The 22827-nt window shown below is 44.2% G+C and overlaps 1 protein-coding gene across 5 annotated transcripts in view; it reads right to left on the reverse strand.

Moving 5' to 3' along the window:
- Positions 1 to 673: 673 nt before the first annotated feature.
- The window catches only part of CRISPLD2 (cysteine rich secretory protein LCCL domain containing 2), a 34710-nt gene continuing 12556 nt past the window's right edge, over positions 674 to 22827 (reverse strand). For all 5 annotated transcript variants that reach the window (XM_068955859.1, XM_068955858.1, XM_068955860.1 and 2 more), the window contains 12 exons: positions 21503 to 21635; positions 21254 to 21369; positions 19006 to 19106; positions 17192 to 17350; positions 16287 to 16347; positions 15606 to 15672; positions 14400 to 14530; positions 14199 to 14242; positions 13233 to 13305; positions 12403 to 12478; positions 6201 to 6334; positions 674 to 4041 (listed from right to left, as the gene is read on the reverse strand). In XM_068955859.1, the coding sequence (XP_068811960.1) occupies positions 3987 to 4041; positions 6201 to 6334; positions 12403 to 12478; positions 13233 to 13305; positions 14199 to 14242; positions 14400 to 14530; positions 15606 to 15672; positions 16287 to 16347; positions 17192 to 17350; positions 19006 to 19106; positions 21254 to 21369; positions 21503 to 21635 (1150 nt within the window). In that variant the 3' untranslated portion in view covers positions 674 to 3986. The remainder of the gene's footprint in view (positions 4042 to 6200; positions 6335 to 12402; positions 12479 to 13232; positions 13306 to 14198; positions 14243 to 14399; positions 14531 to 15605; positions 15673 to 16286; positions 16348 to 17191; positions 17351 to 19005; positions 19107 to 21253; positions 21370 to 21502; positions 21636 to 22827) is intronic.

Here is a 22827-nt window from a genome sequence, read left to right on the forward strand (position 1 = left end):
AGTATGAGCCAATTCAAGGGGAATTAAAAAAAAAACTGCATACTTTTTCCTCTCTTTTTCCTTTTAAACAATTAGTGTGCATTTAACACAGCCTGAACAAGTGGAGGCAAATCCATCTTCAGTTTTAACTTGCAGCATGACTTCATGAAACACTTCTTCCTATCCTTTAATCTACTTAGGCCCTTACATTGCAGAGTCTGAGTCATATTACTTAAAGGCAGGCACTGATTTGCACCGGCACTACATCTCAGGAGGTAAGGAAAAGATCCACCTCATTCCTAATAGGGGTAAAGGTTGAATTTTAATCCCTGGGAACTGGGCTGTTTTATTTATTTGACTGTGGAACAGGCTCTGCACGGTGGCTCAGCACATCCTGATCTCACTTGGGCTCTCCAGGGGCTACTTTAGTCCCATGAGTAATTGCAAATAGCTCAGGCTCACCCTTCTAAATACAACCTTGGCTCTGACTGAGCATTAAAGACAAGGGGGAGCATTCATTCTGGGAAGGTTTTATTTCACAAATAATTCAGAAATCAAAAGAAAACAGAGGGGAAAAAAAGATATTTTACAATTCTGTATTTAGAAAAAATTATAGTTTATAAACACACTGCCCCTTGAAAAACATGCAAAGGCACACAAAAATTTACAAGAAACTTTTATACATAGAAAGTAGTAAAATACATCATTTTTCATAGAAAAAAAGCAACTCTATGAACTGGCCCTAAATATTTAGACTGCACAACCAACCACGTACACGACTGGAGAATCTTCAGTCGGCTGTTGGCCGAACCACTGCTGACTTCTTAAAACAGATGAATTGCGAGGGCTAACCAGACTGTGACTGCGCCCACTGGCCAGGAGGCAGAGAAGTAACACACTTCGGTTTTTGCATTTTTTCCAGAAATCCAGCTCTGCTGAGCCAGATTCAGTGTGCTGGCAGTGACACGACACAACGTCTGAGTTGAGCCTTGGTTTTGGGAAGAAGTTGACTGGGCATGAACGACCACGTGGCATCAGCCTTGCCATGATTAACCAGATGCTTCGCTAAGGCTACTACTTGGGCGCTTAAAGTTGGCACGCACTTTCCTAATCTGCTGAGCTAGGGTCTGAGGAGGAAGGTATGTGTTGATATAAAGGTAAGGACATTCTGTGTCCTTAAGCTGTACTGAAATATATTAAGCTAAGTAAAGTTTTGGTATCATAGAAACAAAATACGTGTCTAAAAACTGGTACTGTCCCACCTATATATGAACAGCTAGCGCACACGATCGAAAGTGATATATCATGACCACCTTGGAGGACCTGATCTCCCCTAATGCTGGTGGAGGTATGTTTAAATTAATAGCACCCAGGACCTCGAATAACATTTGTGTAAAGTCACAATTTCTCTTTTGTACAACAAATATAAAAATAAACAGATACAGACTTAAATAACATCGGTTTCTAAAAATCCAAACCAGTTGGCTGAAGATAAAAATATGCAATTGTAACTTCAATTAGGCATTTTAGGATATTTCTGTTGGAATAATAATTCTTCCTTCGTCCCCTTTTTGTCAGGTAGATACATCCCACGTTGGCTAGATTTTTATATGTGCTCTACGCTGATCCACCAGATATTTCTCTTAAGAACTTTCTCCCCTCTCGCATCTCTTTCCATCATTTTATAATATATCAATAATTGTCATGGACAGCATATTACAGGTGGCATCCTATTTTAGCTCTGATGTGGTTTATGTGCTTTTCAAATCCCCCCTGAAGTCGGTAGAAAGGATTCCACTGGATATCTGCTTGCATCTACTGCACTTTCCGAGTCAAAACTTAGTACTGTGGTTAACATTTGGCCCACAAGGGCCGTGGATTCATGCTGCAGCACTTAATGGGCTTGTGCTGGACCATGTAGAGCATTACTATCCACAACGGGCAGAAACAGGGAAGCCTCATCTCACTGCCAAGATCTCAGACCCTTCCAACCAGCAGCTTTTCTAAGATATATTCCAGCTGTTTTTAACATCAATTTACCTAATAAGAAAAAAAGTTAATTCTCTCCTATCTAAAGCAAATACTGTACACCTTGAAAGACAATACTATATAAACAAAGACAACACATTGAGTCATTCTTCTATATCTGTTCCAAAGGAAGGTTTGCTATGCAGAACTTAACGGAGACAATGCAAAGCAGTCCCAACTTCATGTTTTACAAACGGTTTCTTTCCACATTCAGACTTCACAGAGAAAGAAAGCTCATCTGTGAGGCAAACTGACCGATAAATGCAATTTCCTTGTTGATTTCATGGTGTTTATAGAATTAAAGAGGGGTTTAATCATATAAACATTTTTAGTCTCTGTTTTGAAACAGCTTGAAGACATGGCTTTATATCTTCGTAGTTTAAATTGAATACAGCCTGAGCATAAGAGCAGCTATGAGACATCTGCCAAGTAGAGTGAAACATTTTCCCATTTGTTATACAATACTATAATCAAGTTATCGAGCAGAGGGACTATAGGTTTATATGAACTGAAGAACTAAGGTTTATGTTGGCTTCTCATGACTAATGAAGTTACTGGATGTGTGTGCATCGAAAGATGCATGCGTAGATCAAGTCTAAAAATTCATTTCAAATAGAAAGCAAGGAATACTCTTCTGCTTTAAAGAGCAGCTTATGCTAGGCTATTCTTTTGGCTAGTTTTAATTTTTTTAGTCTTTGAAATGCATTTGGATGCTTGTTGAGACATAAATAATAAAATATTAAACAATATCATAACTACACCTATACATTTTGCAAATACAGCACCCTGGATGCCCAGTGCTCCAGGATACAGCATTCGCACTGCAAGTTCTGCAGGTGTCGCAGATCAAATGGAAGAAATTCATCGAGCCCAATTCATTTCCTATATTTAACGTCTCAGGACTGCACACACAATGAAGAACTTCACCAAGGTAAAGCGAACATGCTTCATATGGATGCAACCATTCCTAACAAAAATAAGATTAACTTTATCACTGCTTGACTACTACAGATAAAACAACCAGCACTGCTGTATAAAACAATATACTGCATTTAACTGAAATTTTATTTTTTTTAAATGGCATGTAATATAATATGAGATGTGCCAGCACAGGAGCCCCAATTCACTGACTTCTCATAGATTACCAGACTTAAAAAGTACCTGCTAATGTTTGACCAGCAAACATGAAACCTGCTGTTTGGATTATTCGGTGGCCTTGTCTTCTGCAGCGAGGGTCTCTGCCGTCAACTCCTACTCTACTCCATCCTCCAGTAAACCTCAACATCAGGCCGACAGAAAGGTCCTCTCCCCCACACATCATGCCGTCATGCTACTTAGCTCAATGCAAAGCTCCAGCAGCCTAACTCAGTGTTGTTCATGCACGTCACCTCGTTAGGAGAAAAAAAAAAAAATCACTTTGCTGTTCTTTTACACATAAAACACCAAAACTGACCAAAAACACTCTCAAAGCCCACGCTCTTCCCGAAAGATTGAAAAATGCAAATTTTAAAACTTTTTCCTGTTTTAAAGGGCCTGTTGCCTGGACAGTAGCTCACTACTGAGCCTGCTTGCCTGTGCACGGCATTGGGCATGGGCAAGTAGATGCTTCAAACCCAAAATTGCCATCCAAGGGCCAGGCAAAGACCGTCGCCTCTGCTGTATGTTGAGCCACCTCGGTTCTGTGTAGCACACCTCTCTTGTACATTGAAAGTTACAACAGTCTATTATTGCTGAATGCCCCTAGAAAAACAAAAACACGAAACAAAAAGATACAACGCTGAACTGGTGCCATGAGATGCAAACAGCTGAGTCAGAACCTATTGTCTTTTTTTTTTTTCTTTTTTCTTTTTCCTTGTTTAATTCCCTGAAAGAGATCGGCAAGGAGGGTATTTTCAGAGCTGATGCCATCAGAGGAGCCTTCCTGTCTCTCGAGATCAGCGGAGTGCTCTCCCAAAGAAACTTGCACCTTCCCTGGGAATTTACTGCTTCACAGCAAAAATTCGGAAAGCATTTCCATCCGAAGGATTCTTCAGGCTGGAAGAAAAAAAAGAAAGAAAAAAAAAAAGAAATGTAACGAATCAAAGACAGGCACTGCAGGACAGACCTGCAGACAACTCAACGTCTTGGGGTGCCCACACTCAACACGCAGTGTTAATGCCGACGTGGCCCATCGGGAGCCGCTCACGTAAAAGCCTGGCGGCTCAGTGCAGCGATAGAGTGCATGGCAGTGCAAGGAGAAAGGAGTAAAAAGAGAAGAGGCAGAAATCCACAGATTCACATTTGTTTTATGCTTTCGGCCTAGCTCCACGGTGCTGATGCCAACAAAAGGGAAGCAAAAGGCTCTCTGCAGTGATAGCTTTTATCCAAGGGACTCTGTGCTCCCTTCTGCAGAGATTCACGCCTAAGGAGGAACAAGTTTTCCTGAGTACAACTGTCACAGAGGCTGGCAGGCTCCCAAGGCCCATCTGGACCGTTTCCTGATGCTGGCAGGAGGAATAGCCAGATGTGCTCACTTAAAAAGACAATAAAAAAGTATATTCATTTTCAATCTACAATGGTGCCTCCAACAGCTGCTGGAGGTGACTGTATGTACGGGGGCAGGGGATTAGTCCAATTTCCAGACTTTATTTCCTCAGATCTGCTGGCCTGCAACACCTTAGACAAAGGCACAATTTCTATCTTCTGCAGAATTTGCATTCTAACAGGAATGAAGACGCAGCAAACCTTAAAGGCAGCCTTGCCCTGTACCTGCTTGGATATATATCTTTACCTAAGGTTATTTCCAGTGTCCTACAGGATAAGGCTTTCACCTTGATCTTTCAAAGCTAGTCCACAGTCCAGTGGATCCTGTAGCATGAAGGTGCTCCTTATCCCTGAGCGCAAATAACACCTTCCAAATCTTCATACTCATCCCTGCTGTAACAACGTCTTCAGTTTCCCTCGTCTCCTAAATCAGCACCTGCTGCTCATATTACAGGTCACTGCTAGTGGTAAAGTTTATTCTTAGCTGGGCCAGTGTTTGTCATGCAAGTAAAAAGTTTGCTATTAGCGTAAAATATAGAAAAAGGAAAATAGAAGAAAAATCATAGGAACAGGAGGCTTTGGAACATAAACCCAGGCTAAAAGCAAATGTACCAAATTACAACAGATACACTGCACCAAATACTGTTCACGCTGCTGACAAATTCTGACCATTGTGGATCTGTAGTAAAGGAACCTATGCCTCTAGTTTGCCCATCACAGGTTTTTTTTTTTCTTTTCTGAAATGCTCTACAGCATTCTGGGATGTTAATTATTAGAATAAAAAAAATCACAAACTCCTTTGGATTTCTTACAGTAGTTATAAACGAGGAACCGCATAAAGCAGACAGCCATGTCAGCAGTGACCAAAAATCACCATGCCTGTGGGGATTTCCGTTTGCAAAGACAGCTTGCAAACGGTTTGAGGAATCAGTGCCATTATATTAACATCTGAAAAATATATCATAAACTGAACTGGAAGTGGTGAATCAGGAAGGACTGAATGAGCTGAGATTCAATCATTACATTTGTCATTACATCATACATTTACATGTATTCTGAGGTACAGAATTTTGGAAGCACTGAATTGCAATTATTCACTGAAATCGGCAAAGTTAGACCAAAAGAAACCGTAGGGAGTTACAAGGTGGTCAACTTCATCTTCAGAATCTCTCAAGAGATTCATTTACTTGATTTCCTCTGTACTCTTGTGGAAAGAGGTTTAACAGCTACAAAAGCATCTTACACCCCAGAATTCAATGGGGTTCTGTCCTATAAGCCTCAAAGCATGAGTCTTTAGAATTTATTCCCTAAACATTGTCCAGTACTAACCAGTGTAATAATTAAAGGAGTGAAATTCCAGCACGATGCACACACAGTGAAATGTATTAATATGGACTCATACTGTAAAATCTAAGGTACTGGGGAAAAAAAAAAGGGCTTAACAATATTCCTTACCTTTCAACACTAATCTGAAAGTAGCCACTCACTTGTGGAAGGTAGGAATAGGACAACACGCTCTATTTATTTGCTTCTCAAAATTTGCAGTGACATTGTTAGGTCGCGTATTTCCAACTCACCGCCCTGACTAGCCGATATCTGCTGACTTTGACATATAATTGAACACATAATCAAAAATACAAGAGAGGAAAGTACAAAGAAGAACATCTTACCTCTCAGATTGGACCCCATTCTTTAAGGAGCCAACATAACTTTTCTTCTTTTCTACAGGCATCACATCCACAAAACCACCTTCTTCATCTGGAATGACTCCTGCATGCACTGCTGTTTTGCAGATACTGGAGCTCTGAAAAATATTTAATTATTTTAACTTACAAAACATCTATATTTTATATCTGGGGATCCCGATTTAGCTTTTACATCAGTACCAAAGAATAAAAAAGACAGACATATGAAAGAGGCATGAAACACTTCTGTCCCTCTTATGGAGGGAACAGGAAGAAAGATGTCACACGCCAGAGTCTGCGGATATGTCACAAGCCCCAGTATCAAACATAAGTGAAACACCTGCAAAAGGACCCACCACAGCAGAAGGCAAGCAGCCTTTCCACTGTACCTTCCTGCCATGGAGCCACATCTGCGATGTTATCTGGGACCAAAGCTGACTCAAGGACAACTTTCTAGCCAGTGCCTCCTGCTCCTTGTGCCTGCACCAGAGAGCGGCGGTGACACCTCTTTGCTAGTGACCAGCCACCCCTACAAGCTCATTCACCCTGCTGCTTGAAAAGCAGACACTTTCACTGAATTAAGCTAAATGACCGGTTATCTGGAAAGTTCACATCCTCCTTTCTAGGAAAATCAGATGCACTGCACCCATTGAGCGGTCTAGCTTTCAGACAGCCAGATAATCCATTACCCTGTAAGACTACATTGAGCCTGAGGGAAATTACAACCTCTGAAAGGACTAAAAACCCCAGTGCACGCTGCTCTCTTACCCTATTCTACTCAATGCACAGTTAGAAGTGCTGGAGGAGCACAAAATACGAAGAATGATGACTAAGTGTCAAAAGCATCCAGGAAATAGAGTAATAGCAGAGAACACTTAGGCATAATATAAACTTGGCGATCAACCTGCTAAAGGATTTATATGCAGCTAGCTGGAACAGCAACAAATAAAAATCAGTCCTAACACAGAGAACTCCAGCAGGTGAAAATCCTAAACTCATGAACTGCACGATCACTAAAACTAAAAAAACCCAAACTACCACAGAATCTGCAATGCCCTGGCCAGCGCCGAGGGCAAACATTCCCATCGTCCATGTACAACACAGAGCGTGCTGTTTCTCTCCCTCAGCCTTATATGGGAGGTTTGCCTTGTCCCCTATATATTTATCACTCTGGATCGCCTATCTCTTGGCAGCTCTTGCAGTTTTAATTGCCAATTTGGTGTTTTGCTTCTATATATGGTCAGGGGAGCAAAGGAACACTGTGTTTGGAAGATACTCTGTGAATTTGCCCTAGTATGCAATGGGAAATCTGTAAATCTAAAATTGGCTCATAAAACTAAACCATCCTGGATCAATTTGCAACATTCTCCACTGGGAAACATCCTAAACGATGTTCCTATCAAAGCATCCCATTTTTTCCAGGACTTGCTGTTCTGCTGCTTACTCAAAGCTTTGACCAAAAAGCTTTTTATTCCCTCACCTATACCCTCCCTTTATCGCTGTGTTGGATTACCGCCTTCTTCCATGCCAGTCCAGGATGTACTTTAATGAGTTGCTTGCAGAGCCTTTGGAAGATGAGAAATACTACAGGAATAAAGGCCTTCCCCCTCAACATCAGAACTATGTCAGCAGCACCGCCAATGCAACAGCTTTCCTTAGTGCAGCCCTTTGTGTCCACCTCAGCACTGCACGAGTCTCCTGGGGTGCTCTTGGGAGCATTTCCTGAAGAAGTGAACTCTGAGGCCCACACCATAAAACTACAATACATTTTATAGTAGGCTATTAGCAATAATCAATGACTATGAACTAAACTCACCTGTAATTACCTCATTAGCATGACTGGTTTAATCATTACGGTTTATTTCTCAGGAAAGCTGAGCAACCCAACTTGGTTTCCTCCAGTGATAAAATCTGCCTTGTTGTGCAAGCAACCTATTCTCCTCTAAAAGCCTCGTAAATGAAAGTGCTTGTGGAGAATGTATCAGTCTCCAGAGCGGAGAAGTATCTCCGCTCAGGAGGGTCCTGAATGCAAATGGGACACAGGCTTCCCTTGAGGGGATGTCACACCTGGAGCCAGGCAGCATGTGACCTTATACATTTACATTTATACATCTCCCAGTGCAACGGTGTTTTGTGAAACTTAAAAGCTCTTTTATAGCTTTGATAAAGATCGCCAGGTGCTCGCACAGCTCCGGCATTACCTCAGAACTGCTCCTCTCTGCATGAGCAGAAGTTCAGTTTTATTTCCTAGGCCCATGCAGGCATTCATGGAAAATGTCCATTTTTTCCCCACTTTTACCACTGGAAAAGTCAACCATGCATGCTCGGACACTTATATGTAACCAGCCCCACAAAAGCAGGTACCTCTGACCATCCCAGGGATGCTCCCATCATCTGCAGTGCAAACCCACCTATGACATTACCAACAGTTACAAACCGAAGATCCCTGCAAACACCATAAAGCAGCAAAGTGCCTTTGAAGATATGCTTTTACAAGTCACTCTTGAACAACCTACTTTCGGTACTTGTCTGCCTTAGCAGGTAACCCAGGGCCCCTGACTGAGGCTGAATTTCTAGTCATCTACCCACTCCTGGAAGACCAGCTGCCTCTCCGTCAGCTGTGCGCCAGGAGAAAAGCACACAGACTCAATTTTGTCTAAAATTTGGCAGCGTAAACAACTTTTCCCTTCCCTGCAATGCAACACCAAAGAATATAGGCAACAACTTTTCTATTCCCTAGTCAGCCGCTTCTCACCATTAATTTCAGTGCTGAAAGGATTTTGGACACGATTCCCCCATCCCATGAGCCACTTGAATCTGTAAACTCTGCATACAGGCAACAAGTCTGTTCTCATGGAAAAGTAATTCCATTTAGTGGATAGGCCTGGAATCTGGACACACACTTTTCCCACAACAGGTTGTCTTGCATTTTGTTCATGCTCTCTTGCCCCAAATTTCAAGGCTCCTCTATGGCCCTGTTCCACAGTCTTATTAACTTTCATCATGAAAAATTTCCTGTACTTCTTTTAAAGCAAAGGTTGCCTATACCTCTTGTGCTTTAGGCCACCAAGTATACCTATAAGAGAATCCTATTGCTCTGAAAAGTGTCCAGTTACTATCTATAGCAGGGACTGGGGTGGGGGGCCTTTCAGGCCTCCTGTAAGACAAAATGGACCAGTGGTGAGAGAGTCGGACTCTCTGAGCCATATGAGGAAAAAAAAGGTCAAACTATTTTATTCACAAAGTGGCTTCATTTGTCTCATTTAAAAGAGCAGTTAGAGACCTGCTTTCTGAAAGACCATGGCACTGCTTTTCCTACTCTGGAATGATTTATCAGTGCTGCAAAAAATCCTGATTTCATGAGCTAGGTTTCTTCTTGTACTCTTCGCTCCTGTGATTTGCCATGAACCTTTCGCGATTCCTAGCTACCGTGTCTCAGCAGAGCATTTGTGGTCTTATTCTGCCACTGGGCACAGCTACCCAACTTCGCTAACTCCTCAGCTCCCCACGCTGTGTCAGCCTCATCTCTTATAAAGGCAAATTTCCCAAGCCTTTGAAGCATAGTTTAAAATAGCAGTATTACTCTGATAAATTTAAAAAAATAAGATTAGAATGCATAGAAAGTGGATAAACACAAGCTGAGATAGTGGTTCCTATGCCTCCTAAACAAAAATCAGAATTATTTCGTAAAAAATATCAATTCTTCATGTCATAGCTTTGTTCTTTGTGGCAAAGCAAACTTTCACATGCCATCCCAGGATCGTGCAAATATAGAAGCTATCTCAGGCTGAAAGCTCAGTGAATCAGATACAGTTACAGGGACCAGTCAAGTATTTTTGTCACCACTGCTTGGACTATTTACTCTTTAGTTGCCAGAGCATTTTGAAAATTAATGTGTTGGAGGAGCTGCCACGGGGCCAGAGGGCACCCTGGAAGGGAGCACAGATTTGAGACAGGGCAAAACGCTTCATTTGCTTTTAGATAACTTATTAAATGAGACACAGTTGGGGCACAAGTCCCCCCAGGGCCATGAAGGTGCCACTCCAGCTGTGAAGCCAAAGACCCTTCCCAGAAGACTAGCACTTGTCTCATCCTGTTTATTGCCTGCTTTAATTATTTTTCGGACTCCGGCTTCGGTTAATTCACAGCATCCCCTCCTGGAGGGCATTCTGCACAGTCAGCGCTCTCTGTGGGAAAAGGCTTTGCCCAAATTCCCACTGCACGGCATGTGCGTTCCTCTTGTCAGCTTTCCAGCTTCCGAATTTATCGTCATCAATACCTCTCCCCTTGCAACGTGTTTCACAGCCTCCTCAAATTCTTTTTTTTTCCTGCAGGTTTCTTCTTTTCTTTCTTCCCCTCCACTTTTTTTTTTTTCTTTTTGCTACCAGTTACTCACTCTCCTAATACTGTAAATGCTTTCCTTATTAGACTCTCACCATACTATTGGCATAGTAGTCCACAAAAAGGTTAACCAGACCCTTTAGGAAGTGGCCGAATCCTCTCTTTTCCCCCCCAAATCACATTCCGTGCTTCAGCTTATGAAACACAATACCCAGGGGGTAAGGTAGGAAATGGAGCTTGTGATTCATTAAAGGACACTAATCCTTTTGCGTCAGTACAAATCAGGAAACGATACACGACTGGGATGGTGGCACTCACCTAAAACCCCTGTAATCTCAGGCCTCACTCGGAGCTAATCTGAGGGAGTTTTCTCCTCAGTAAGAGAAAGAGAAAACTATTTTCCACTTACTGCAGGGTCAGAGCATACGCAGGTACCACAGGACAGCTATAAATTTGCATGTCAGCTTGTCTACGGTAACTTGTTTGTGTGGCCCTACCCTTAAAAATAAGTTGTCTTGAGTAAAATAAAAGTTGTTTAAAAAGCACTTTCACACTGGCTTTCCCCATTTGTTTTGTAATAAATTTTCCCCACAACGTTTTTCTCAGGAGTCTGAAAAGCTCCGTGACGACACTGAGCTGCCAGAGTGAGACCCGCTCACCACGTACAGGCAGGTTTTCATGTGCTCACCAGGACCTACAACCTGCTGGCTGCTTCCCCAAGGCCTTCAGAAAGCAAGTTCCTACACACAGACCCAGGAGGTGACGTTTCTAAAGGCAGAAACTCTAATGGGAAAGGAAAAAAAAAAAAAAAAAAGAGGTATGCACAAATGGAAAAAGCATTGAAATAAAGGTTTTGCAGGCTAATGTTGAGACATTTCAAAAAAATGACTCTCGACCTCATTTCAGCATCAAGTTCTGCTCATCCCCACGAGCGGAGTTAGGAAAAACAAACCAATAGACCTGACTCGCATGCTTTCTTCCCGCTGCACTACGCTGCGTCCCAGCTGTTCCCAAACGCTACTCAGCTCCAAGACAGAGGAGGACAGGGAGGGGGAAGATAGGCTGCTTATGCCAACTACCGAGTACGGAAGCACATGTAATAACACAAGCCCTTAGGTTGTCATCTGTGACCTCAAGGCACCTGACAAAGGGGGACAAGAGCGATCGTGGTTTCACAGACAACGGACCTGAGGCAGAGGGTGGTTGAGTGACCTGCCAAAGACCAGAAGAGCAAGTTGGTGGCAGGAACCACAAGGCTCCCAAGCCTGTTGTCCCAGTCGATGTGGTAGCGCTTGTGCCTGTTGCTAACCTCTGCGGTACACCACAGCCCACAGCGGATATGTCCGGCTAACACCAGTGCTGCTGTTGCACTGCCACTTCCCCAGCAAGTGGGACGCATCTCCACGACCGAAAAGGACTCTCTCCATCCTGCATGTCAGCTAGCACGGCAGGATTATCCCCGCTGAGGGTACATCATGGCATAGGTAGAGCCATCTCACATAGACTTATCTGTGACACGATGCCGCAAGAACCTGGAAAGCAACACTTCAGGGACTACAGCTGGCTCCACATGGACCTACCCTGGCTTTGCCCAGAACGCAGTCTTTTACCCAGGCTGCCGCTGCCCCACTTGTCCCAATCTATTCTTTGGGAGACCAATGTAACACTGGTGGCAAGAGTTCTTCCCCATTTATCCCAGCCCAAAATTGCAACAATCAGGTAAAGTTTGACCTCACGTGTAACTCGTGCCTTCCTAATTTGCAGTCCCCCATGTCCTTTGGGGACCCCATCACTGCAATCCAGACTTCGTGCCATGCCTGTTCGTCAAGGAAAGGAGCATACTCACATCTGCGTAGACATTAGTGCCAAACACCGGTGCCCAGTATGATGGCTCGTCTTTACAGTGGGCTGGACAATAAATCCTAGAAAACAATTTATTCATATTTATTCTCTATATAAAGGCTCAACAGGAAAACAAGTTGCATTCTTGGAAGATTTCAAGTGCCTGCATCTGGTCTGCAGGTGGCAACAGTGAATCTAATTACTTGTTCCCCTCAGATGACATTTGGTAGTTACTGCAGGACTGCAAACAGAGATTTTTTAGATCAGTAAAAGAGGGATTGATCTTTTATGACATTTTCAAAGGGGAGTTTCTATGTTTCTGCACAATGCTGTGCACCCAATTAGTCGCATGTGTTCGTTCCCCCTGCACTGCCATCACTTACACCTGCACAAAACAGCTTTCTAGAACAAAGTTCTCCCGCATTTTAAGATGAAAAGGAAAACCTTAAAAAAGAAAAAAACCAGCAAGTGCAAGAGAATAAAGGCAGCGCGCGAAGCTGCACACCCATACCCAGCGGCTTGCTGAAATGGATCACTTCACCTGGCTTCTTTATGCTACCGAAAGAGCTGAGAAACTTAGCATGGATTTTATATCACGAAGTTGGTGTGCCTGCCCATGCTGAGGATATGCTTGGGGGAAAAGCCTGGCTGCAGGAGGAGACAGACCGTTCTTGAACCCTTTCTCCAGCTCATCTGGCATAACCTGCTCCTCTTCCTTTAGCCCCCAGATTCAGATATCTCCATGTCGCTGGCCCTGCTTTAACCTGCCTGTCCCTCCAGCAGTGCAGATTTAAGCTGAACGCAAATAGGGTTGTGCTTGTGGCATGCCGTTACCTTGGGCAGTGGGTCGCCGGCTTTTTGAACTGGCACAGTTCAGCTACTGTAGTATAACAGTCCAGCGTCTGCGCTGCAAAAATAAATACAGAGAGGAAAATTATTAGGGCTGATAGCTTGAGCCTCAGTCCCGCAGCACCTCCAACAAGCCGTGCAACCAGCTGAGGGCAGAGCTGCAGCCAGAAGGAGAGCTGCTTTCTGCTTTCAGGACAGCACTGAGGAGAGGCTCTAAAGCTCTCCAGCAGAAATCCAGGTAGGTTACTACAGCACGGTCTTCAAAAGGTCACAGCTTTTGAAAGAGGAAAGCAGCTAACCCACAAGATTGGTGTATTTTTGCTATAGCTACGTAGATGCCGGACTTGGAGTCTAAATAAGCTGACACCTCAGATTTTACCCTAACATAGCTCAAAGGGACCTAATCAAATGAAGATTATATAGAGGAGGAATTACTCAGACTTATTCAGAAAGTGAGAACTGTTTAAATAGCAGTAACTATGGTGACTCACGGTTGTAAACTAAATTCATACGTATTATTTTATATGTTTCAATATACTATTGCACGATTACATTATGTACTTTTGGAAACTAATTTTTGCAGGTTTTGTACAGTGTTCGCACAAGAGGGAGTCTTTCACACAAGGATGGCTGACCTTCCACCATCAGCAGCTCCTGATGCTGCAGCAGATGTTTAGACCTGACCATTATTCACCACCAAGAGATGCTGCCAGAAGTGGCCAGTTACCACACTGTTCATCGCCCTGCTCCTAGCACCCCAGGGACAAACGAGACGGTTGATGGTGAAATAGCCCCTATTGGGCAATGGATTGCAATGGTAGGACTCAGCTGTGACGTCACTTCATTTGACATGATCACTTAAAATGGAAGAGAGTATTGTATGGAATGATATTTTCACGTATGCCATAAAACTCTCGCAATAATGGTTTCTCCTCAGCTTTATAAACTTACTTGCGACTTTGGAAACCATGAAGGCATTTGAAGGCTTATTTTTCCTATAAAACAAGCAAACAAAAAAAGAGTATTAAAAATATGTGTACTATAATTACTTAAATTACTCTGTCCATATATGAGTAACAAAGATGATGCAATAACTGCTTATATTTAAAGCAAATACAGAGATAAGAGGGTTTTTTTCCAAAAAGGTGGTACCTAAAAGATTCTACGCCGTTTCTGGTGGACTTCACAAATGCCGGCGTCCTCCCCTTCCTCGTGATATCAACCAGGCCTCCCTTGTTGTCTAGGATGCCGTAATGAATGGCAGCACGACATATGCTCGATGACTGAGAGGAACAGAACAAATGGAAATAGAAATAGATGAAATAGAACTCAATCACGGGGCAACAGTGACCAACAGCTGTGTAAAACAATAAGAAATAAAACCACCACCAAAATGCCAAATGGAAAATAAACTGAGTAGGTTCCTATGGAATCTGCTGTTAAGCGCTACCCTTCCAGCATAACCTTACTCATTTTTTCTCTTCTAAGCACTGCTTGGTTGAATGACAAGCTTTTTTAAATGGCAAAACCAAACATTTAGAGATAATTTAGAAGAAAAGGAGTATTGGAAATTAACTGCTCGTATGAAATATTTCCAGTTCTCTACTAGATGCTGAAACCCAATATATTTCTGCTGAAATCGCTTGGAGGCGGCTATTGTCTGCAGTCACGAAGCTGTACGGCAACAGCGTGTCCTGGGCCATGCCGTCACGCACCTGCGGCGAGAACGGGCAACGAGGTTGGTCCAGGGAAAGCACCATCAGTGCACTAGTAAAAGTATCTGCGACTGGTGGTGTTTGGCTTGATGCTAAAAACTTGGAATTTCAAGCAGAAAGCGAGCTTATTAAAAAAAAAAAAAAAAAAGACACAACACACACTATTTCATCTTCAACCTTTTTTTCACCCCAAAAGTAGCTCTGATGGGAAAACACCACCACGTTTTATAAATTACGTTGCTCATTCAAGATCCATCAGATCATTCCGAAATATTCTTTAGCTATGGTTTTTAATAGTGTTTTTAGTATAGAGGTTCTGTCCAGTATGACAATTGCCTGCACTACAAAAAAGATCCTAAAAAGAGTTACTGATCTCTGTCCCTCAGCCTCCATGATTTTTCATTGCACATTAAGAGCATTCATGACAAGATCAAGTCTGGAATCACTTCGTCTTTCCAGACTTTTTTTTTTTTTAATCCCTAAGATGAAGAAAATGCATATAATCTTTATTAGCACATTTCATAGCACCACAACTGGAGAATTTGAAACGCCAAATTACATTAAAATAGTTGGCATTTCCCATTTCTGTTATTACCACTACCTCCCCACAAATTACATCTATGAGCTATTAAAAGGTACTTACACTCTCATAATAGAATGTTCCAAAGATCTTTCCCTTACTGTACAGGCAGCCAGCTGGGCACAGATACCTAGTAAAGATATATATCTTTGAGGGTGGCAAAAAAACAATTCAAGAAAAACAGACTTTGACTCTATTTCATTTAATAGTCATTCCATTCATTTCACGTAATTCTTCCATTTAAAAACAAGATTGCAAAATAGCTACTTTTTAAAACTGTTTCTCCACCCTCCTCAAAAACCCGACCAATATTTAGATTCTGTGGATTTGGTTTTTCTCCAAGTGATAAACTGTCTCGTTCTTCGCAGAAACCTTAACCAGAAGTTCTTGACTGGCTGGGAGGGGACGAGCCATGAATTATTGGTCTGCCTTGGACAGGAATGGAACGCAGCAGAAAGGTTCAAAAAACAACTCTGCCAAACTTTATTAAATGATTTTGGACACCTGGACCAGTGGGTTATCATGGCTGCATAAAATAGACTAAGTCACCTCACTCCTAAACTTGCCTGAACGCTTTGTAGAAAGAGAATGAAAGCTTTTTCAAGGCCTTGGGTAAACCCCTTGAAAGGACTTACCTAGATAGTCATAAAAACGTAGTACAGGCTCTCCCCTGTTTGCGAGAACCTACCAATTTTTAGACTGCTTTTTCCCGGACCGCTCCAAAAGATATCATTGAAACACTACCTGTTGCATGTTGAGCCTCTGCATTTGTCCCTCATCTTGGTTTCACAGGTAATGACTTGTGCTGGGGGGAAAAAAAAAATATATATGTACATATATTAAACAAAACGTGAGGTGCAAGAGGAAAGACTGTGAGGAAGAAAGTGCCAGACAAAATCTGGTCACAGACTGGGCAGCACCGGCAACCTGAAGCAGTTCGTGCCTCTTCAGCCTTTCGCGTATGAGACAGGTATTTTCTTAAATATTAGCAGGGAAGAAACATTGGACAGCAGAAGGTTTTGATTTACAGCCCAAGGTCCGCAGCCAGAGCGCTCATTCTCCGTTTAATTACAGGCTCTCAAGACGGTAGCAGACGAACTTGAAAAGGATGCGTTTCTTCACCTCCCCTCATTTTCAGGATAACAGTCTTTTAATTAACAACGGTTAGAAAACAATAGAGGAAGCACTATCAACTCCACAAATAACTTCAGAAATCTTCCCAAGCAAGAAGCAAGAAAGAAAAACAAACAAAGTAGAATCCCCAGAAAAGTTGTGAGGAGGGTCGCTGTTGAGTTTGGTATATTTTAAACGTGATATAAAACCAACATTTGCTGAAGTGACTCCTAATCTGGGAACCTTCAGCTCATTGACGCTTGCTCAAGAGGTCTTAAAAGGCAGCACCGGCGGCAAAGAACGAGCCAACGCTGCCGAGCGCGACGCGCGGAAGGGCACGAGCGGCTTTTGAAAGCTTTGCTCCCCAATTCTGCTATAACTAACTGCAAGTTATCCACAGATCACCTTCCCTCTCCACTCAAACGTCCTCCCAGTTGTTTTTGTTTTTAACTGACCCTCCACGTAGCTTTCCACACCTTGCCCTATAGAAGTGCTTTAAAACTTAGGGGAGCTGAAAAACAAAAATATTGTCTTACTCATGTAGCTGTTGGAGGTGGTTTTCTTGGTCTTGACTGGTTTGACGGGCTTGCTCTCCAGGTTGGGGAACCATATGGGTTTGTGCTCTGCCAGCTGTGAAGTCTCCACTTCATTGGTCTCATCTGTCTCAGGGATTATGGTATCTTCATAACGATAATCTTATTAGAAGGGGAATTAAAAAAAATAATGGCAGCACGTTAGTATTAACAAGAAAGGCAAACAAGCTCATATGCTGAAGGAGATTATTTGCTTTGACAAGGATCCATTTTTAAATAGCTGGAAACTTAAAATGCAAGTTAAACATGGCACAAGGCTATTGCCAAGGCAGGTATCGCACCAGGAAAGGAGACTGGATTTTCCGGCAGTCGCTTGCTCTGCACATAAAGCAGCGCATACACAGCTTAACCATAAACGGTTGCAATGAGCCCCACTATTTAGAGAACAAAAATGCACTGATATTTCTACTTTTCCAACCTGTTTCCAGCTCTTTCTCTCCAGAGGGAAATAAAAAAAACACAAATTTGCTGGAAGTCTACTAAAAAGAGAACCTTAGTACCTGGGAAGGTGGCTAAAGCTCTTCAAAACCCCCCCAACAGCCACAGCCTCATCCTGACCAGCGGTGAAAGAAGGGTCTCGCTGCAGCCTAATCCCTGCTGCGTCACAGCTCCATAGCCGTGGAGCTGCTGTCCTCCTTTTTACCTCCGCTAAAGAACAAATCCACTGCTGTTACAGGTGGGAAAAGGGACTCTGGAAGTGGTGCCAGCTAAATTCATTGCACCTGGCCTGTCCCATCTGAAACCCTACGCCGCGCTCGGCCTCAGCAATGAAAAGAGGAACGGCGCAAACAAGCGGATGATGGATGGCTGGAGTCTTCCAGAGGAATTTCTCCCTCCAGCTGCTCAACCAGCGTGCTCCATCCCTCTGTCGGCGGCATCCACCTGCGCTTGCTTGGCTTTCCTCACGGTCCCTGTGCCCCCGGATTAAAACGACAAATGCACTGCAACAAAACGAGCCTCCGCTTTGGGTGAGTTTGCCCATTTAGAGGAGCCCTAGTTCTTCATGCAATAAAACTCATAGGGGGAAAAAAAGAGACTCCCTCAACACTCAGCCCGGGTAAATCCTCTGCCCTAGGGGAATTAGAGCTGCTCCGCTGGAAATTTCAGCATTAATAGTATTTTTCACCCTTGCTTTATAACAACCTTCATTCTACGGGAACTCCACGTGTCAGAAGACTGTCCAGGATCCCCCCTTCTCCTCCAAGAAACAGGAACCGCTGTATTCGTTTTGCAGCCAGCAAACCCACGGCGGAGGAGAGGGAAATGCTCCGTCCCAGGACCCAGAAGGAGCGGGGCAGGCGGCCAAGGCCTGCCCACCCACATTGCCGCTGGAAACCGCGGGAGAACATTCCCTTCCCAAACAAACCCGGCAGGACGGGATCGCTCCTACCCGCAGCCTTCCAGAGATCAAAATCCCGCCCGAACGCGCGAGCCAAACCGATGTAAACGCAGAGCAACGTCCCTCCGTCGGAGAGCCTGCTCTAATTTTCACTGGGACAAATACGCAGGAGCTGAGTTTTAGGTTTTTGGGGGTGGTGGTGGGGGGGGGAGGTTTTGTCTGTTTTTTTTTTTTTTTTTTTAAGGCATCTCAACATCATTCTGTTTCAGACACGGCTGCTGATGTCCCGACGGCTAAATGTTAAGGGTGGCAGATTAAAAGGCACGTAAATCAGTGACTAATTAAAAGCTTCCGGGCAGAAGCCTGTTTGAGCCTTTCCGCCCCGTGCTGGCCGAAGGCGGCGGGTGCCGGCACCTACCTTTGTAGCAGAGGTTGTTCTGGCAGCCTCCTCCGTAGCTCGGCGGGCACTCGGAGCAGGGGCGGCCGTTCTTGTACGGGGCTTCCCCGATCCAGTTCCCCCTGGAAGCACGGGAGAAACGCCGTCCGGTCACAGACCCGCAGCACCACCCTCCGAGCTGAGCCCCCAGCGCGGGAGAGGCCAGCCCGCTCCGCTCCCAGACGGTCCGCAGCTCGTTAGCGCTAACGTCGCAGACCGAGGGGAAGGATGGACACGGGGAGGCCGCCTGCTTTCTCCTCCCCGGCCGGGTAGCGGCTGACTAGCTCTTGCCGTCGGCTCTCTGGCGCGCGTTCGCCAAAGCCACCAGAGCCACAAGTCTCCCACCGTTTTCTCCAACCCCCTGGGGCAGCTCCGCGGCCAGGCCGGAGCACAGCTCTTTCCATTTAAAAGCTGTCCCATTTTCCATCTGGAACCGTTTCCAAGCAGAAAAGCACACGGCTCAGCCTGAGACACCAAAAATAAGAGTGCCCTGGGCTCACCAGATCATCCGGGAAGCAGAAGAGTGCTTTGTGCTTTCTCCTTGCCCAAACCAGCTGTCCCCAAGCCCCCAGTTTTGCTTCTGAGGGTGCAGAAACCTTAGCTCTTGCCCTAGCCCAGAGGAACTAAGCAAAAACTAAACAGCTAGCCCAGAAAAGCCTTGCAAGGAAAGCTTTCCCCCGATTTCACTTCCAAGAAAACATTTTCTGCAGGGTTTATTTGAATGAATTGCACATTCGTATACACATAAGTAATACCACCTTCACATTGAACTAATACAAACACTGCGATCTTACGTAAACAGACGTAAGTCAATGGATGACTGTATTTTCTCAAGAAACTACCCAGAAACAAAAGGCATCTTTGGCCCTCTGTGTCGATAAACATTAGGGGCTGAGAAGGTTCAAGAAGGCAGAGTTCAGCCTGTGACTACGAACCCTTTGGTTATTGCTCTTTCAGCTGTCTCCACCTATAAGGCTAGCTGAGGACAGCGTACACTGAAGCCAGAGAGAAGACATTAAAGTAGAAACTGCAGAAATAGAGTATTTTTCCATCCAGCAGCCCTGAATGGATGACGTGCACAGGAGTCCAACCTACTACGGGAACTCCATGGGCTATAGCAGGATCCCGTAGGAGGACTGGTTATTAAATCCCTCCAAACCGTAAAGGAGCATAGCACACTTAGTATCTTAAGTGGGGAGAAGGGTTCGTGTGAGACAACCCAACCCACGAGCTTCTGCCTGGATTGCACTACAGGCTCCAGCGGCTGGGTTTCGTGGCCCGGCTCCGTACCTCCATGGCTTTTTTCCCCCATGTTATTACGCCCTACGGACTCCAGAACTCAGATGCTCTCCAAGCTGCTCCATTTGTATATAATATATATAATTTCCCTATTTCTTTTTGATGCTCTCTCAGTTGTGAATTGCCAGCGACCCGGTGTGGAAACACCTCTCATATGAGTCATTAAAACAGAAAATACTAATTGCAATTGCCAGCTACCCAGAAGGCAGGAAACTTCTTCCAGATGTAGTACTCCAGGGTTTTAAATGCAAGTTTCATTTTTAAACTTAATCAAGCTATCAAGCTGGCTAAATCTCAACCCCTGCAGTTATTTCACTTTTTTTTTTTTTTTTTTTTTTTTTAAATCACAGGAACGTCACCAGGCCAGGGACCCATCTTTATGTAGCTCCTCGTACAACGGCTCCAAACTCAGGTGGCTTCTACCAGCAGCTGGGGCAGGGCTGACTGCATGGAGCAGCAGTTTGCTTAAAACCGTAGACTGTGCAGGGGGGCGAAAATTTGTCACGATACCACAGCCTGCTTCGCCTGTGCCAGCCTCGGGGACGGGGCATGGAGGCTACTGCTGGAATCGAGGCCAGCGGCACTAAGGAGCATTAATCACCGCTCCTATCCCCTCCCACCCTCCGAGCAGCAGCGAGAGCGAGCCTCGCTTGGCAGGGATCTCCCCCAGCTCCGTCCTCGCCATCTCCTGCTCCTCCTTCCCATGGCAGTGACATCAAAGCTCCGGCCTGGCCCCAGCCCCTCATTCAGTTTTCCAGGCAACGCTCAGAAGGCTTGAACCAGCTCCGTGCTGCAGTCTAAAGAAAAAATTTAAAGCCACAACCACCAGTCTAGACTGCTTGAAATCTCTTCCCCAGATTCTGGGTGAGTTAAGCAACCTGCCAGCATGCGGCTTTAGGAAAGCTGGGAGAGCCCATCTGATCTCCCTTACTTGGGTGAGTAGTTGCAGACCAGGTAGACCGCGTTCTCCCAGATTTCTCCCCAGACGTTCATCTGCTTGCAGACGTTCACGGCACAGCCAATCTTGTTCGTCGTGGCCCAGACTATCTGCAAATGCAACACTGCTGGTTAAAACGAGCAAACTAGCCCACTGCGGGCACATCAAGCCTATACTTCAGTGACAAACAGGCCAGGGTGGGACAGAGAGAATATAGATGCCAAAGCGCTCCGTCTCCCTTACCTGAGTGTAATGTGTGCACATAGATCCGGTGCATTTCTCTGGGCACCAGGGGTTGCACTCGTGAGGATACGGGTATGTGTAATCTTTAACCTCGTCATACCAAGACTGGACATGGAAGGCTGGAGAGCGATACCTGAAAGATCAAAACCATCACAGCTTAGAGCATCAACTTCTTTTAGATGCTTTCAGACAATATCTGTAGCCTCCTGGCATGCCGTAACGTCAGAATTTTAGCACAATTTTTACTACGCATAAACTAACTGAACATTTTCTTAAGGCAAGTTTCATTCTTTGAGGAGGTGCTAGCTAAAAACACTCGGTAACGTGGTTTTACGATCAGAAGAAAAAAAAGAAATCTCATCAAAAAATTTAAAGACTATTTCTTTCCCCAAATTCACAGCCCAGTCTGACTGTATTATTTATAGGTTTGACACACTCTTCAAATGCCGCTGACCTGAAATGTCCTCCTGGCTTTTCCACTCGATCACAAAAAACTTCTAGTTTGGCAGAAAAGTGTATTTTGAAAGTAAACACAAGTTAAGGTTTGCCAAACATCTTAAACTGAAAGCCATCGTGTACCTGTTTTGCCATGCGGCAGTTTGCTAAATCTGGAAGTACATTAGCAGTGAATACGGTAAGGCCTTTGAAAATGGAGTGAACTTTTCCATACTCACATCACACCTGTGTTAGTGCAAAACTGTTAATGTGCCCCACCTTTGACTGCCATAATTTCCCTGTGCAGCCAACTCCTCCGTGCGTGGCACATACTTTGCACAAGCTAAGCACACAATATTGCACTCTGCGGCACCTTTGACATTACTTGTGCTTGTCTGGGGAACGGGCATGATGTTATGGCCTAGAGAAACATGCGCGTTGCATGCTACGTACACAAGGAGCAAGCAGAGCAATCTGCAAACTCTGTGTCAGACTAGAACTGCTCTTCAAACCCACTGCTTTTTTTATTGCTTTCAACAGTTCACATGAAGCAAGCAGCCAGAAATACAAATGATATCATTACCAACTGTAGTTTGTTCTTTCAGCCAGCTCTTCATTAAAAGTTATTCATTAGAAGTATTTTAGAAACGTTAATCTCATGTCATCATTAAGTGAATACTTTCCGAATCCTATTTTACAAAAGAGGAAATTGAGGCAATCAAGTTATGGCCAGTTCCTGAAAAAACTGAGATAAATATGATCTCTTTTTCCTCTCAGTGATTGCAAGGGGAGTAAGATTGGATCTAACTCCATCAATAACTGTGGCCATCTTGAAAGCCTGTAGGAGAGCCAAGAACAGCCTGATCTTTTGACTTTGTTCCCAATGGATT

Source organism: Struthio camelus, chromosome 10, assembly GCF_040807025.1.
Source record: "Struthio camelus isolate bStrCam1 chromosome 10, bStrCam1.hap1, whole genome shotgun sequence".
Lineage (NCBI taxonomy): Eukaryota > Metazoa > Chordata > Aves > Struthioniformes > Struthionidae > Struthio > Struthio camelus.